Source organism: Eptatretus burgeri, chromosome 14 (genome assembly GCF_056783735.1).
Source record: "Eptatretus burgeri isolate ZD-2024b chromosome 14, Ebu_testis_v1, whole genome shotgun sequence".
Taxonomy (NCBI): Eukaryota; Metazoa; Chordata; class Myxini; order Myxiniformes; family Myxinidae; genus Eptatretus; species Eptatretus burgeri.
In genome coordinates this window covers 37,987,064-38,004,563 of record NC_140974.1, presented here as the reverse complement: position 1 = coordinate 38,004,563, position 17,500 = coordinate 37,987,064, and the positions used below count along the sequence as shown (strand labels likewise).

Sequence of the window (17,500 nt, the reverse complement as noted above, 5' to 3'; positions counted from 1 at the left end):
ACCATGACGTCATTACAGTTGAACCAATCAGCGTCTACCTCATTGAGACATGGGTATAAAGCACACGCCTTCACTTCCTCCTTCACTTGCTGTGATTTTTTACCCTGAAGAGTGCAGCACGAAAAGCTTCGGTCACTATTATGTTGTGTTTGTTTGTATCCATATATATATATATATATATATATATATATATATATATATATATATATATATATATATATATATATATATATAATATCCCTGTGTCGTAAGAGGCGACCAGGGTTGCATCAGGAAGGGCATCCGGCGTAAAACATGTGCCAAATCACTATGCGGATCATACGGAGGATCCGCTGTGGCGACCACTAACGGGAGCAGCCGAAAGAAGAAGAAGATATATATATATATATATATATATATATATATATATATATATATATATATATATATATATATATATACATATATATATATATCTCTCTCTCTCTCTCTCTCTCTCTCTCTCTCTCTCTCTCTCTCTCTCTCTCTCTCTCTCTCTCTCTCTCTCTCTCTCTCTCTCTCTCTCTCTCTCTCTCTCTCTCTCTCTCTCTCTCTCTCTCTCTCTCTCTCTCTCTCTCTCTCTCTCTCTCTCTCTCTCTCTCTCTCTCTCTCTCTCTCTCTCTCTCTCTCTCTCTCTCTCTCTCTCTCTCTCTCTCTCTCTCTCTCTCTCTCCCTGAAATATGGAAAGTTTCCTCGGAGAGAAAAAAAATAACTTAAAATTGCTTCAAATTATTACAAACCTTAACCTACAGGAAAATTATTTTCAATCAGACCAAATAATTGAACCTCAATGGTGTGTAGGCAACCGGACGCACCTCGTTTCCACATGTATTCATCATGCTAAAGTGTGCTGGCAAAGCCGTTATGACTGATTGAACAAGAGAAGGATTGGAGGAAGTTTCATCTGGCCAATGGGAAGTCTCCATGGTGGTCACTTGACGTTCCACATAGTCTGGATCGGCCAAACTACGCATGGCACTTTCTGAAATAACCGAGTGATAACAATCAGAGAAGCGGGAGATGCATACATTCACAAAGACAGCAAGACTTTGGGCATTTACTTCATGGGAAACAAAAATAATCGAGGATGTTTTTCACTACCATCGTTCATGAGGTTTCACACAAATAGTAAACTTTCCACAAACTGTTGTCCTCAAAATAACCTTTTGTACTTTCAAATTACGTAACATCAATTATATTCTTCATTCTCCAGAACACGAGTGCAGAAATTGTGGGGACAATTATTAAAAGAAAAATACATTTCAGAGAGAGAGAGAGAGAGAGAGAGAGATCTCTGTGTTTTGTCCCCTGATCACAAAGACTATCTGTTTAAACATGCATTCTGAACTTTCACTTGAAATGAGCAATTTACCAGGATCTCGAGGGAAAGGGAGGACTCTGGTTCAAATTCGAAAACCATTCACACATGGTTTACGTCCTCGTGGTGCATCAGTGTGGTCGGCATATCATACATGTAAAACATTTGTCAAAGATCAAAAATAATCATTGCACCGTGAGACTCTGTGGTGTCATGATTAGAGCATCCAGTTTGAGTGTGGGAGGTTGGTGATTAGAATCCTGGCCGAGTCATACCAAAGACTGAAAATGGTACGTGCTGCTTCATTGCTAAATGCTCAGTTTTAATAAGGACAAGCAACCTTCGGACCATTAAATTCCATGCAATGGTTGCCAACCTAATAACCTCCTATTGTTTTTAATGTCATTGTAAGGAAACTCATATGATGCTCATGAAACTGGGGTGAATGCAAAGTCAGAGTTTAGATTTACTTTAAGGTTTTACCACTTTATGTTTGCACCACCAGCAGCAGCAGCAGCAGCAGCAGCAGCAACACAGGAAGCTGTTTTGTACAAGATTTTTTGCTGCCGTCATATTTTGCAACTGTTTAAGTGCAAACTCTACAATACACGAATTGCAATTAAATAAATGAGCAAATAAATAAGTAACGTCTTACCGAGACACGGGTTTGGTGTGAACATCTGCAAAATGTCTCGGCAGGCATCTGCCTTGTTGGCACTGCGCTCGCACTTGCACGGTGGTCGCACCTCATCTCCACCTTGGGCAAATTCAGGCCCGATCTCTGTACCTGGAAGATCGACAGAAGCCATAGTTCTTTAGAAAACAGCTGAATGTGCAACCTCTGAAAGAGATCAATTTGTCATTACCCAAATTAATCATCAATGCATTTACTCACAACTGTACTTATGGATTGGAAAGTCTGTGTTAAACCACAGAGCATATTTGGTGCTTATCGAAAAGGTCCTGCACGGCAAATGCAAACACTCTATCCATCCTGCCAGATGAGTGGATGCTACGTGTTGCCAGATAGGAACAATAACTTAACAGGCTTTCCTCTGCCAACAGTGTCGTTTTTTTCATTATGAAGGTGACACTTTATTGGAATGCGTCGGACAGAAGAAGATCCTATTTTGCTGCAAAATCTCTTTCCATAAATAGGAACAAAAAATGAAATCAGTCATTTATGATATACCGGTCCTCGTTTTCCACATCCGAGTAAAGGGCAGATAGATACCACTAACGAATTTCCATCAATATTCACGGCCATACTGCAATACGTAGTTCAACAATGGATCGGAGTTCTGAGGGTTGGAGTGTTCGCTTATGCGTGTTAATCAATAAGTTATATAGTTCACTTCTGTATGCCCCAAGAACAAATGCCTTGCACATGGTAAGAAATTTGCATCATTTGAGGTGAATGCCACAATATCTATGACACTGAGAATATTTGAGGAATGTTCAACTTGTGTGTGGGTGTCACTGTCAGGAAGCAAGCGATCAAATGGACTTGGTACAGTCAAATAATCGATAATGAATGCTGCTTTTCAATGATTAATGCCATGTACTCATGTAAGGGCTAGCAGATTTTAAGGCCACATGATGTTCAGGTGGTTCATCATTAATTCCCACAAATGGCCATCCTTCCACATCGGAGAAGCAGCTCACAGATACTTGGGGTTTTTTTGGTGTTTTTTTTTTTCCATCAGCAATTTGATCAAGTGATGCACTTGCTGAGAAGAACATCAAAACGACAAGGATCTGTCAAAAGTGGTTAAAGTGACAAAACGTTTTAGCGGGTTTGCGTTGTCGTGGTAAGTGCACGGAATATGGAAAGTGTGGTCTGCGTTCTGGAAGTGCAGACAAAAATGATGATTTAAAGGCTCCTTCAAATGATGCTTTCAAGCTAAGAGATGAACCTATGCTTATTGCAGCAGGGAGTTTGAATGATGGTTCGTCATAGATGGCTGTGATCAGTGGAAAACGATGAGCGTTAATATCGAGCTGCTTGCAAAAGTGTGCAAAATATGGAAAGTGTGGTCTGCATTCTACAAGTGCAAAAAAAGATCATTCAAAGTGTCCTTTTTGCAGATGCTTTGTTATAGAGAATTGAGACGAGTTCCAAACAATGAGTGCCGGGATCAAACCGCTTACAAAAGTATACGGAATCTGAAAAGTGTGGTCCGTGTTCTGGAAATGCAAACAAAAATCATGATTCAAAGGATTCTTTAAAAGATGCTTTTCAAACTAAAAGGCGATCTTATGTTTATCGCAGCAGGCAATGTGAATGACGTTTTGTCGTCATGGAACTGCGATCGGTGGAAAACTATGAGTGTTTCTATTAAACTGCTCTTTGTTTTGACGATGAGCTGATGCTCAGAAATATCATCAGCACCTCATTTCCCAAAGTGTTTAACCTAGTACTCTTATTGGATTTTCATTACTTGAAAAACAGGTTGGGATGACCACAGCCTTTTCAAAAATAACAAAGCTGAACGAGATTCGGTCAATTTAGCGTTGTCGCCCTACAATAATGTATTTGTCTCCCCCACCCCCTCCCCAATTTTACTAATTGATGTTATTACAGTTGGATTTTTCAGCATTACCAACTCTGACATCTCATAGTTCCAGAAATTGCAGAAACTGTAGATGTTGAAATCCATCCTGAAATCCTTGTTGAAATGCATCTTGAAATCCATCCAGAAAATGTTCGTTCAGGAATAAAATAAAGTTCCTATTCACACGGGAGAGGAAATTGTAGCAAAAGAGGGTTGATGTTGACCGAACTAGTAAAACAATTAAATTATAAAACAGTTGACCAAAGTTTTTTTTTTACCTGTTACTATTAAGGGATGTGGGGAGAAAGGGGTAAAAATAAACAAGTATACAAACCTAAGACAGAGCAATACCTGCACTCTGAAGTGAAGCTTACCGATGAGGCCGACAAAGGAATGCAGGCATGCCGCGTGACTGCGCTTCGTGCATCTGGTCAAGTGGTTCAGATCCGATTGGCAGTGAATTTGGTAATCCACCCAGCGGGAGCTTTAAAGTAAAAAAAAAGAAAAGAAAATATAGGCATGAAAAGGTAATAATGCAAAGAAAACAAAATAGTCAGGAAATGAAAACTTTTTATCCAGCATTCCAGTGTTTAGGTTTAACTGTTACACGTCACGGATCCTCAAACCTTATACAGCCATCATACCTCGAGAGGGAAAACACACCCTTTGGCAACCTGAACAGTCATCTGTGACAAATTAGCAAACCTCAAAGAGCAATCATGTTCATTCTCTAACGAAAACCTCTTACGATTTGAGTTTCTTAGCAAACGCATATAAAATCCCATGAGACGTACATTGGAAATTTTTGTAAGGGCTTATGTTCCCCGGAAAGGGAGATTAGCTACCCTGGTGAATCAACTGACGCAGGTGCCAAGTTCTTGATCCTGTGAAGCAATTATCATTTCTTGATCAAAATTTTTACATTTTCTTCATTATCAAATGACTCATCCTTCCTGGGTTTTCACAAACATATCAATTAGCAAATTCAATAGTGGATTTACAGTCTATAATCCTTTCAGGTTTATTCCACATTGAGGCTCCAGAAGTCCTATAAGCAGCACTCACCGACAAAGATGATTCGATTGACAGCTTGAGAGAAGCTCAGGGCATTCTAAGAAACTGCCGTGTAGGTCACGAGGAGGTGAATGTGAGCACGATGGGACGATGGACTTGTGCCTGCGCATACGGCATCGCTCCATGCTGTCACCACTACATGAGCAAAGGAAGAGATTTATGGAGAGGGCTGATGGGGCACGGGTGACAAAGGAGCGCAGAGCGCGTCGACAACGATGTTGGAAGCACAACGGACGCTGGGCCTGCGCGCCCCTTGGAGGCCGGGTTTGAGCTCGAGGACCGCAGGCCACGATGTAATCGGTACGTAGTTGTGAGCAACTTTTATTTCGATTGCAGAGCAGTGTGGCATCCAAACAGGCATCGTTGCTCACTGTGACAAAAAATATGAAATGCCAAGACAAGTTTTGTAACAAGGCTATAATTTATGCATACAAGGGTGGTTCTAGCTTATCCTGAACTTTTCTCAATGTACATAATAAGATAATATCAGAAAAGGAAAGTTCAGGATTACATACATATAGGTTTGATGATTACATATGTATATGTTTGAGGTTAACCGGCACTGATTTTCACATGCTTGAAAACCTCTTGCATCACCCAAGGACACTTTTCTTAGAGAAACGTGCATCGCTGAAGTTTACAATAATGTCCTGTAAATATTTTGCTGCTTTCACGTTTTGCTCACCAGAAACTTCAGTCGACACAATTGTCCTCCCCAACACAAGACACTGTTCACAGTCTTTTTTGAAATATCCAGAATCCTTTGCACAGCAGCGGCAAAACTTGCCAGAGCAATTGCCAGATGTTGCCACGACCGCTTTACAAACCTTTAGCGAGCGGCCTGTCTATCTTTTATGATCATCTAGAATATAATGTGCATCAGATTAACTGGAAACCATCTTGTACATATTGCAGAAATCAGCTCAGACTAAATTATCCCATGATCCACAAATACTTTCTCGAGGTGAAATCCAATCACAATGGAGTCCTTTGCAAGAAGGGTTTGCCAAGATAATGGGGGCTTATGGGAGTTGAACAAGATAAAAAAAAAACAGTACATACCTGCCCCAGGGTGAGGGACAACCAAGTCCTTTATGCTGGTTCTGGTGTAGTCATATGGACTGACTAATTGATCTGCAAGGCAAGTTAGTTCAAAAGGCAAATTGAAAGAAATATTTTCAACCATATCTTTTTTTTTGATCATAATAATTAAAAAATCTGTAACTTAAGAGGTTCTATTTTGTTTTGTCAGACATCAGTCCATGTGTCCATCTTCCTTTTATCCACTCATTTGCCATTCCCTCTCATGTGGCCACCACAAAAACAACCACTTGTCTAGTCATCACATGCTTGTACCCACTCAACAACTCAGATCTATGCTTGATGTAAAAACATACATCCATATCATATTTGCATTTTAAAGTACTTAAAGGGCAAAAAATAAGTAAATAAGGTCTCCAGCATTTTTAGTAAAAACTTTCATGGAATTTCTATCATCTAATTTTCATCCTCTGGAACCATATCCATGTTTAGTATGTTTACAAAGACCCAGTAACCAACTAGGAGGCCAAGGAAAAGTTGATCATTTGCAATATATAGCATATATGTTACTTTTTATCAAAAATGAAATTCCATGCAGACTATTATTATTAATTATCATAATTTTTATGATCATCATCTCACCGTTCCCCCAGATAGACCAGAAAAGGTTGAGGCAGGTGATCTCTTCATCCCCTCGTGAACATGTACAGCCAGTCACGGGGAAGTCACGGAGTGCATGGAGAGCTTCAGCACACTCACTGCACATTTACAAATCGTCATTAACATTCGAACGTCACAATGATAAGCGTAATTGTCTCCGTAATAACCAACGCACATTACATATTGATCACCAACATTTATCACCGAAAGGATCGTTATTCCCATTATAAAGAACAAACCTTTTACGACGAAACTTGAGACGTTATTAGACTTTAATTACCAGCGACGTCTGTCTGCCTTGGGTTTTGCTTTTAGAGTTGTGTCTGAGCCACCATTTTGAGAACCTTCTTGTTTTTAGCTGCAAGCACGAGTCAATAAATCGTTTTTAGCTGCAAGCATGAGCTCTACAGGCATGTCACTATGCATTTATGGCTGAATGTGCGTACCTGCAGTCCATCCTCTCACCTCTAAGCTGTCTAGTCTGAGTTTCAATGTCAACCCAGCTATAAACTGTCATCTCAGTGTTTCACATGCAAGGGTGATTCACCAATGTATGTGTGCTGTCTCTTGGATGGGCGTTACACAAGTGCCCCTTCTGCCAGCATTCGTTGGTGCACGTTAAAGGTCCCAAGTTGCCCTTCGTGAAAGGTGGGTGAGCTATCACCCGCACCCTGAACAAATTCCAAATTCCTGCCCTAACGATCAGAGGGCACTGCATCAGCGGCACAGCCAGACCTTCAGCCAATGATGCTACCCCACAACCTTGTGCTGCATATGAACAAAGAAGACGACTATGCATTTCAGGTTGTGTTGCAAACCAAGTGCTTTTATCCTGGTACATAACACATGTTCTGTCGGTATGGTGCAACCTCACCGAGCATTGTTAGTGGAGCTCGGTTCCCCGATTTTGTTCCAAGTTGCACAATTAAAACACTCATTGTTTAATCACAACTTTATCTGATCAACATGCAGGTTTTCAGTTATGATTTCCCATTCAGGGCAAGGTATTTGGGGAGGAGGGGTGAGGGTGGTGATTCAAGACCATGTAGAGCACTGATGATGAACTGTGCACTCAATCCCACTCTTGAAACATGCAGGGAATTTGAAATAATTTAGGATCAAGTTCTTGTGAAAAGTAGGATATGAGAAGAAATCAAAATGTTTTTCCTCCAACCATGTAACAAGCTCAAATGAGCTAAGATCCTCGTCCTCTTAATGATGACGTCATAAAAACGAATATGACGTCATTGTGATGTATCAGGTTTACGATAAATTATTATCTGTGCTAATGCCCGGCTTGATTCCCGCAAACAAAATTCAAACAGCTTGCCTAGTTTCGGAGATAATGGTATAGGCGATTTCCATTAGCGGAGATATTATGACGTCAACTTTTTTTTCTAGGAAGAATTTCCAAAATCTGAGATGGTTACTGCCTGCGCGTGGGCTTTCTGCATATATACATATATATATATATATATATATATATATATATATATATATATATATATATATATATATATATATATATATATATATATATATGCCAAGTTTCAGGAAGTTTCAATGAAAACTCTGGGTTGTGAAGCAAAAAAGTCCACAAGAAGAAGCAGAAGAACAACAACGTGAGTAAGACTTCGAGATCCTCCACGAGGATCTAAAAATGATCTTACAGAAGCGAAACTCAGCACGGACATTAGTCCCTTTTCTATGTAACTTCTGAGTAGTATCACATTCTTCCAAGCAGTCGGTGTGAGTTTGCTGATGGAATATTTATCATGTTTTGGGGGGGAGGAAGGAAACCTTTGGACCCCCCCCCCCTTGTATTTACAAATTTACCATTCATATTTCAAGAAAAAAAATGGCTCAATGCCTGCTCTGAAGGACTTCGAGCTGCACTGTTGGTGTTTATGCTCATCTTCCTTTTTTGTAGATGAAGTCCTGGCTCATGGAAGAGCACGAAGATAATGTGACTCAGGGAGGAAGGGCAACATAGAGACAGTGGGACAACAGGCAGATGTAACAAGCAAGGGAATGAATAATGAAAGAAAGGAGGTGAAGAGAGAGAGAGAGAGAGAGAGAGAGAGAGAGAGAGAGAGAGAGAGAGAGAGAGAGAGAGAGAGAGAGAGAGAGAGAGAGAGAGAGAGAGGAAGATACAGTAAACTGTGAGTAAGAGAGTTTGGATAACTCGAGGGGGTTAATGAGGGGTAGAAAGCATCATCGGTCAAGATGGAGGATGACATGAGAACGTTCCTCGATGGCACTTGCAGCTTCTTCTTGAGCATCCAGTCGATATCTGAATAACAATGCAGGTGGAATGCTCAGGTGGAAGAACTAGACAGACCAAACCAGAGGATTTTTATTAAATTTATTTTTGTATGAATTGACCTGTATCTGTATGTCATTAGTGGGATTTAGTATGGTTTTTTTGTGTTTGTTTGTTTTAATCAATGATGCACAGTAAAGTTGTGACAATGTTCATAACTCAACGAGTGACAAATTGTTGAATCGACTCAACAGCTTAAGAAACACGAGCATGGACGATGTAGCCAATGACACAAACTAAAGTACGAACTTGCAGTTTGTCTTTCTAATGTGAAGCGTGACAGATGTGAAAGTTAGTGCAGTACAGAAATAATAAATACATTAGTACAGTTTAAAAGTTAGTTTTTGCAGAAAAAAAATTATAATTTTTTGCATAACTATCAGTTAAAAAAAACAAACTTCGAATTCCACCAACAACAACAGTTATCCAACCATCTCTTTCTGTTCTCAAAGCTCCGTAAAAAGGTATCTATGCATCTGTGTGTGTGTATATGTATATATATATATATATATATATATATATATATATATATATATATACATACATACATACATACATATAATTCATATATTATGTTTGTCCTTTATTTCTTTTCAATTTACAAGGTGGTGTCCTGATTTTCCTGTGATAGGTATACAAGCTCCTCCAAGAGCCTGAGCTTCATCTTGACCTTCATATTTTGCAGACTTGTCAAGCTAACCAAGTATCATGAATTTTGGTGTCATGCCTTACTTTGTTCATTGTGCAAAGCATTCAAGGGTGCCGTGGAAAACCAGCCACCGGAGAAAGACGATTCAATCATAACTCACAACAAGGCTGTCTTAATTTGCCTGAGGTCTTGGAGGATGATGATTATTCTTCAGTATGGAAATTCTTCCACTGCCCCCAACAGGATGGGATCTATGATTTCTCCACACTGATTTGCTAATCAGCCCTTGTCCTAGAACTTGTGACCTCTGCCACTGAAGGAGGATGGAGGTTGTTTTCACTCCTGTTTGTTTGTCTGCGAGCAGGATAGCTCAAAATGTTATGAACTGATTTGGATGAAACTTGGTGGAAAAGATTGTGTGTTTGACGAGGACGAATTGGCTAAATTTTGATGAAGATCTGAATCCGGATCCAGCTACGAGATTTTTTTTTCAGTAATTCTTCACAATTGAGAGGTCTGGACAAAAACAATACAAAGCATGAAATTCCAAAAAGTTGTGGACGGATTCGGATAAAACTTGGTGGATAAGTTGGATCCATCCATCCATCGGGACCATACTCTGTGCAGAGCGTCAGTGCTGTGTAAGTAGTCTCCTTGCCTATTGGCCACAATCTTGGATGGGTTATCACTCCAACATAGGATATCAGCAAGCTGGCACTCATTTTTCCAACCTCGGAAGGATGACAGGCAGAGTCAACCCCACCTCCTCCAAGAGCCTGAGCTTCATCTTGACCTTCATATTTTGCAGAGTTGTCAAGCTAACCAAGTAGCTGAGGGGGATTCAACAGCTGAGGGGGATTTCAACTCATGATCCTCGGATCCCAAACCCACCACCCGAACCATTAAGCCAACATGAGGCAAACATAACTTGGGTAGGTGACAAAAACAAACCGATTCGATCTTCGTTAAAGTCCGGATGCAGATCTGGTTTATCAGTAGGATATAAAACCTAAAGTGTTCAGCGTGGTGGAGGTATGTACTTTACCAAGTGCCGTTCTAGTTGTTTCATGTGACATACCCAGCTGTCAATCGGTCCTTGTTACTTGATTCATTGTTCAAAGCGCTGGGTGTCTACTGTGCTATACCCATTTGTCAATTCCCCCCCCCCACCCTCCAATCGAGCTCAGGTGTATCAGTAGACCTTTTACATAAATTGCATGCAGGACAAAGACATCAGAACACTTTTGTTTACCTTCACACAAACTACAAGGACATGATAGTAAACAATGGATAGATCATAGCATTTGGCATTTGAACCTGGGATCCGAACATCATGAGCCAGAGTTTCAAATGGGGTTTTGAGACAGGCCAACCCATGCTCCTTGATGTGGAAGATAAACTGACCCTCCCATCATTGTCCGACATATGATACGTTTCCAAGCTTCTTCATGGGCCTTCGGATTCTAACCATCATTGTCTTATGGCAAGAGATTAGATACTGCCAATGCAGTGTTGTGGCAAATAACACACTGGGTAGTTTGTCACTGCCTTCCCCATGGCAGTCAGGGCAGACATTTCCAATTTGGCAGATTTATTCAAGCATGTCCTGCAATGTTACTTAGTCATGTGACCATGTGAATGTCTGTGGCATCACATGTTTGACCACCTGCATTCAATACCTGGGACATGCTCGTATCAATAATCTGAACTTTTAGAATTGGATTTATCAACAAAACTCCCCACAGGAGAGGCAGGGTGAGATCCAAGATTAGTTCCGACGTTGAATCACCAATGAGAGAGGCAACTTGAAGTTGTTGTTCAGGTTCATTCGTTTCTCTGAATATCAAATTAATGAGATGATTGCTGCTTTTGGTGGTGGTGGGCGTATAGCAGCTTCGCTGCCGGGGTCGCTATCATTTCTTGAAGCGTGACTATGTCGCTGATGCAGTGCCCCTCTACCAGTACACACACTGGAACTGGTACTCATTTCGCCGACCTCAGAAGGATGACAGGCTGAGTCAACCCCTTGGTGAATAAATTCAGCGGCCGACGGGGATTGAACTCAGGACCCTAGGATCCCAAGCCACCACCCTAACCACTGAGCCAACACCAGGCATTGCTGCTTTTGATGGATAGCCATAGAGACAGCAACTTCACTACTGCATAGCAAGGTGCTCACCACACCTGGGTCAACTCCATCACATATTTGGTTATTACATGGACTTTTACTTCAAACGGACTCACATCAGACCTTTCTTCAATTCCTGCTCATGTAAACACAAATGAAATTCATCCATGCCTCCCTTGTGTTTTTTTTTTCCAAATGCAGAACTTCATTTTCAAGGATACCTTCAAGCTACCATACTAGACCGACAACCCAGCACCAACATGTAGGATGCCTTAATGTGCAAAAATTAATATGACGACACATTGGTAGATTGAAGATACCTGACATCTACTAGTTGAGTCCTTGCTGTGATAGACAAAATACAAAATATTCCAGCGGGACAGTACCTGTTCACGTGTCAAATGTCCTTGAGCCAAGATAGTGATCACCATGCTTTAATAATTCTCTAGATTTTCCAACTCATATATCGGGGACACGTTTGTTGCATCTCTCCCGGATCTTCTCTAACGATAGTGCATTTTTACTGCCAAATGGAGACTGCCTGAGTGGCCATACCACAGGAGAATATCGCCCATCCACTTGATGGAACACACTGCTATCTGAAGGACTTCAGCAGGACAAAGGCCAAGGGGTGATCATTAAACTTACAGGAAAGACCTCGGTGCCCACTATAAACCATCCTCTGTCACCAAATGCACAAAACCAAGACGATCTCCATTCTTTATACCAAGTCTCTCTCTCTCGTATCAGTCACGTTCAACGATTAGTTATTGAGCATCATGGCACGACTTTGATCTTTTTTTCAGTTCAATAGAGTTCATCGCATCAATCTTAATCTATATGAGGCTGCCAGGAGAGCCACGACCAGCAATCTTCACTATTGTTTTAGAAGGGGGGACACTTTTGCCGATAAGTCATCAGTGTGAGAGCCGCCACACCACCTGCAGGACTCCATAATGGCCGCTATTAGGCCCCACCTCCACATACTCCTCTTTGTTGTGGTTAACTGCGCTGCAAGCGTAATCGTTTGTAGACTGCAACCATATAATATCATGATGTCGGTACGTTTATTTTATGCTTCACATTGGTACACTCATTTGAAACCATTGGGTCAATTTGATAGCATTTATGGCAGATTATGATGGGGTGTTTTCACATTTGTGTATTATCGGCCGCACTTTAAGCAACCAGGAGCCGCCAGTGGCTCGCGGGCCGTGCAATGAAGAGCAGGGGCCGAGAGGAATGCATACTCACGTGTGAACTGTCTCACCCAGGTTTGAATCCCGACACAGCTACAAACTGGTATCCTGGTGTTTTGCAGGCAGGATGAAACGTCAATGTAAGCACCGTCCCTTGGATGGACGTTAAACTGGGCATCATTTCTGCCAGCATTAGTTGGTGGATGTCAAAGATCCTACAGTGTCCTTCGCGAAGAGTCGGCAAGCTATCTCTGACACCATGAACAAATTACAAATTCCAGCTCTAACCGAGGAGGAGCACTGAATTGGTGGCGGAGCCGTGCCCCCAACAATGATGCCAACCACCCGCCATGTGTTGAACATGAAATGAACTGATGATGACCTATACTGGTATACTATCTCACTTCCGTAGTTCAAACAAATTCAGTGCAGAAATGATTATCGACTGAATTAGTTAGACAGATGTAAACACGACTGTAAAACCTTCCCCTGTAGGCTATCCTATAATGCGATGGACAAATGAAAACACAACGTTCCGTTTCTTGTCTGTCATATGTATGATTCGATTTTCCACTTTTCAGAAAAGTGAGAGACAAGATTGCGAAGTCCGATTTGGGATTGTTGAGAAGCCCAGAAGACCCGTTGTAGTCTGCACAGATTGAGAAGCTATAAAAGCTTACCCATGACAGTGGAAACCTTTCAACTGCTATTGGGGTTTTTGGGGGTTTCTTTCCTCTCCCCCGCCATCGAGGAAGAATTTTAGAACAGCAAGACGTACATGATGTAAATGACCTCTCGTGAAGAAGGACAGGAATTTGGACATCTGCAACATCCAATTTTGTGTGAGCCACCACCTAGAAGGAGAATATCTGGTCACAGGAATAATAATGGGGAATGATAACGATGTCAGTGAGAAATGTTTTGGTCTCCAGAGAGAGAGAGAGAGAGAGAGTAAAATTGATGGATACTAAAGCTGGATTCATAACCATAACATGCACATTGCACATCCTGGTGGTTTAAAAACAAAAGTCAAATAACATCCACCGACTCTCAAATTGCTCACCTGGCCAATTCAACTGCGGAAAGGCTCTTTTTAAATTCTTGTTGCGCACACGTGCAAAGCAAAATAAACGATTGACTTAATTTAACCGAGCTTACCGTAAGTTCCAAGGTCAGGCTCCAACCTTACTCGTATGCTTCCACACTAACCAATTGGTCACACTTGTGCAGTCGTATTGGTTTACGCGTACCTGCTCTTTTCCTGCGCACTCAGGCAGCCCTGGAGGGTGTCCAAGTTCTTCGTGCATTCCTCGTCAGTTCTGCAGCTTTCCACAGCTTTCACGCAGTCTTGCTCGGAATCCACCAAACCTGCAATTCATTCATAAATAATGGATTTTAACTTATTCATTCATATCACCATCATCAATCAAAAGTTGATTAGCCTTCGCCGTGTTTATAAATATTCTTCTTTTTTTAACAATCATTTTCCATCATGGCATTTGCACCTCAAGAGGAAACCTTAATTGCAGTTGGGGGGAGACAGCTCATAGGTGGTGGACTCACTTTTGAGCCATTTGGTCTGGATTAGATTCTTTGACACTACCTATACACTGTCCACCTGGTCAGTGCCTCGGCTGGCCCTAAGGCACATTTTGAAATTTTAGAGAATGGCCTGAAAATTTTAAATTATATTTCGGGCTCATGGAAATGGACCCCAGACAAAAGATGAACCGATTCAAGAACAAAATATTTAATGTGAAAATAATTTTTGGCTGGCCCGAAGGCACATGCCTTGTCTGTCTATTGGTTAATCCAGCACTGTGCCTGGTGCTTCGTGGGCAGGGAGCTGCATCAGTGATTATGCCGTCCCTCGGAGGGGACATTAAGGCCACTTTTTTGGTCTGTCAGCATTTTCCTTGGACATTAAACATCCCATGATTTATTTTGAAAAATACAAAAAGTGTGCCGTGACTCTGATCGACATCTAAATTCCTTCCCTGACCGAAAGGTTATGCATGGCTGGTATGGTTATTCATTAGTGACGACGTCAATTATTGGATATGCATTTCTTTTTCAGGTAGGGAAATATTTTAGGGAATTACCTTTGACCTGCTGAGAATATATATATATATATATATATATATATATATATATATATATATATATATATATATATATATATATATATGTTGTTTTTTTTGGATATTTTTGGATATGGATGTGTGGTGTTTAATATAATTATCAAATTGATTTGTATGGTTGTTATTACTCCTGTTTTGTAATTATTCCCTTACCGACAGTGCAATGCAAATGCTTTGATACAAACTCTCTAACTCGGTTCTCTCACGCAACAATCTGCAATTGCAATTGGAAAACACACGTACGGTCCAAAAAAAATTTTTCAAACCATGCGCCCAGCACGACCAAGATGATCGTTTTCACAGTACCACGGTTAGTGCCAGAGAAATGTACTCATGGCATTCAAAATATTCTCAGACCCAATACTGCGAGAACCCTTCCCCATCACAACCTCTTACTTTTTTATATTGCTAATCATAAATCCATATATTGAAGAATTGAGGAATGTGAATAAAACGTTGGCAGGTCTTGAACTACCGTGAGCATCTTGTTCCAAGAATATTTTGAACAACCCACGTTACTGTATGGAAGATCCTTCTGTGGAGTGGAAAGGAGCGGTGGGTTGGAAGGGGTGGTGGCGTGTGCAGTAGTTGCGGAAATGGGTTGCTTTGTCATTAAATTGTGAATGTTTATTCACTCAACCTCCTTGAAGATTGTGAAACCCCAAAACTCATGGCATTTAAGAAGTTCAGCGTTTGGAGCCAATTATCAGACAGGTTTTCACGTCTGTTATTTCACCTTTAATACCTGATAGTGTGAAAACCACAAGGACAACTTGCAACAACATAGCGTCTTCTCATCGATCTGGAACGAAACAAAGCCATTCCACTATTAGCAATTTATTATGATTTTGATGATTATTATTAATTATTCCAATATTGCTCAGAGATATTTCAGAAATTGCAAACTGAGAACGATGTGTGTGCCATGCATTATTCATTGGCTCAGAGGGAGTTGTAGTCAGACACTCAAAAGGCATGGCTGGCACATGGGGGATAATGCAGCATGTCCCACACGTCCGTGTCATGAGACAGAACGGATGTCCAAAGCCTGCTGAGATATGTCATCGTGGAATGGACGAGTTATTAAACCATGCCCCTGGCGAACTAATGCTTTCATCCAGCACCAAATTATTTAAAAGCAAATCAGCTCGAAATGTACAGCAGCATCATAGAGAAGTCCATAAAGATACTCATCTCGCCGTGAGATTTGCTGTCATATTAGCGAAACTCCAAAACAGCATCATGGGCTGCATATGGTGCATCCTTTAGAGGCCGAATAGAGGGGCTCCAGTCTCGTCTAATTGAAGGTACCCGCCCGTAGGGTAGATCACTGTGGCGCTCTCAGAGCATGAAAGTTCAGGAAGGAGAAGAGCAGTGTATTTTGGGGGGGGGGGGTGGATTAAATAAAAACTCTGGTTTGTGCAACTAGAAACTTCATTCCATGTGAATACTGTGAAATGCCAAGAAAAACTCCGCTGCCATCAGTAGTGCCAAAGCTTTTTGTGGGATGATAAAATGTCACTGTGCTCCTTCCTACACAGCTTTGACTTCGCTGAAGCTCTATGTGAGCCGCTCATATTTAGCATGCACTGTCATAGTCAAACGGGAATTCCTCACAAACGACAAAACACTGTAAACAACTGACGTTTCTCCTAAATCCACATCGGAACACAAGGCAACTTCAGCAAAATGGTTGTATGTGTGTGTGTGTGTGTATTCTAGGTGGTCTGCCATTGCCTTCCCAGTATATAATATCATGATGTATGGATATAAATATATGTACTAAACGCAACCAATCTCCTTCGTCGGAGAACACAAACCGTGCAGGATTGTGCCCCCAAGTCAAGGAGAAACTGCCTCGGCAGTCCTATGCATCTGGAGACGTGCGTGAAAATGAGGCTTCTTCTCTCTCTTTTTCTTCTCTTAACTCATCGAGAAAATAAACAGTTTTCGGACGGATCAAGACTTGTTAAACTCCCAACTTCCAGGCTCACTGCTCACCTCCACTAATTTGTTCATCTTTTCTCTCACCTGTAGAACTAACTTCCCCAGTCTGTTCAGTCCCATTCTTCCCTCCAGGGCATGAAGACAACTGTTTTCCACTACCTCATGTCATCCTCCATGATCTCTTCGACACCAAATGACCCCATTCCCAAGCGCTCCCTTTTTCCAAGTTATTGTGATCCCCACCCCTCTCCCTCGCCTTTTTGTTTGTTAGTTGTCGGTTAGTTTGTTCCTCTTCTGTTCCATTCCATACTTCCCCTTCCTCTTCTTGCTGTGTGTCATTCAGCTCATGTTCAGCTTATTCATCCCCATGTCATATATATATATATATATATATATATATATATATATATATATATATATATATATATATATATATATATTATACAT

At 41.1% G+C, this 17,500-nt stretch overlaps 1 protein-coding gene across 3 annotated transcripts in view; it reads right to left on the bottom strand.

Annotated features, from left to right (window-relative positions):
- The window catches only part of LOC147012989 (GDNF family receptor alpha-2-like), a 39,046-nt gene that overhangs the window by 18,920 nt on the left and 2,626 nt on the right, over positions 1-17,500 (bottom strand). For 2 of the 3 annotated variants that reach the window (XM_085854410.1, XM_085854411.1), the window contains exons 2-9: positions 15,852-15,908; positions 14,216-14,333; positions 6,649-6,764; positions 6,028-6,099; positions 4,957-5,335; positions 4,266-4,375; positions 1,992-2,123; positions 834-1,000 (exon numbers count right to left, since the gene is read on the bottom strand). In XM_085854410.1, coding sequence (XP_085710536.1) covers positions 834-1,000; positions 1,992-2,123; positions 4,266-4,375; positions 4,957-5,335; positions 6,028-6,099; positions 6,649-6,764; positions 14,216-14,333; positions 15,852-15,891 — 1,134 coding nt within the window. In that variant the 5' untranslated portion in view covers positions 15,892-15,908. The remainder of the gene's footprint in view (positions 1-833; positions 1,001-1,991; positions 2,124-4,265; positions 4,376-4,956; positions 5,336-6,027; positions 6,100-6,648; positions 6,765-14,215; positions 14,334-15,851; positions 15,909-17,500) is intronic. The other variant, XM_085854412.1, reaches the window with a different exon arrangement.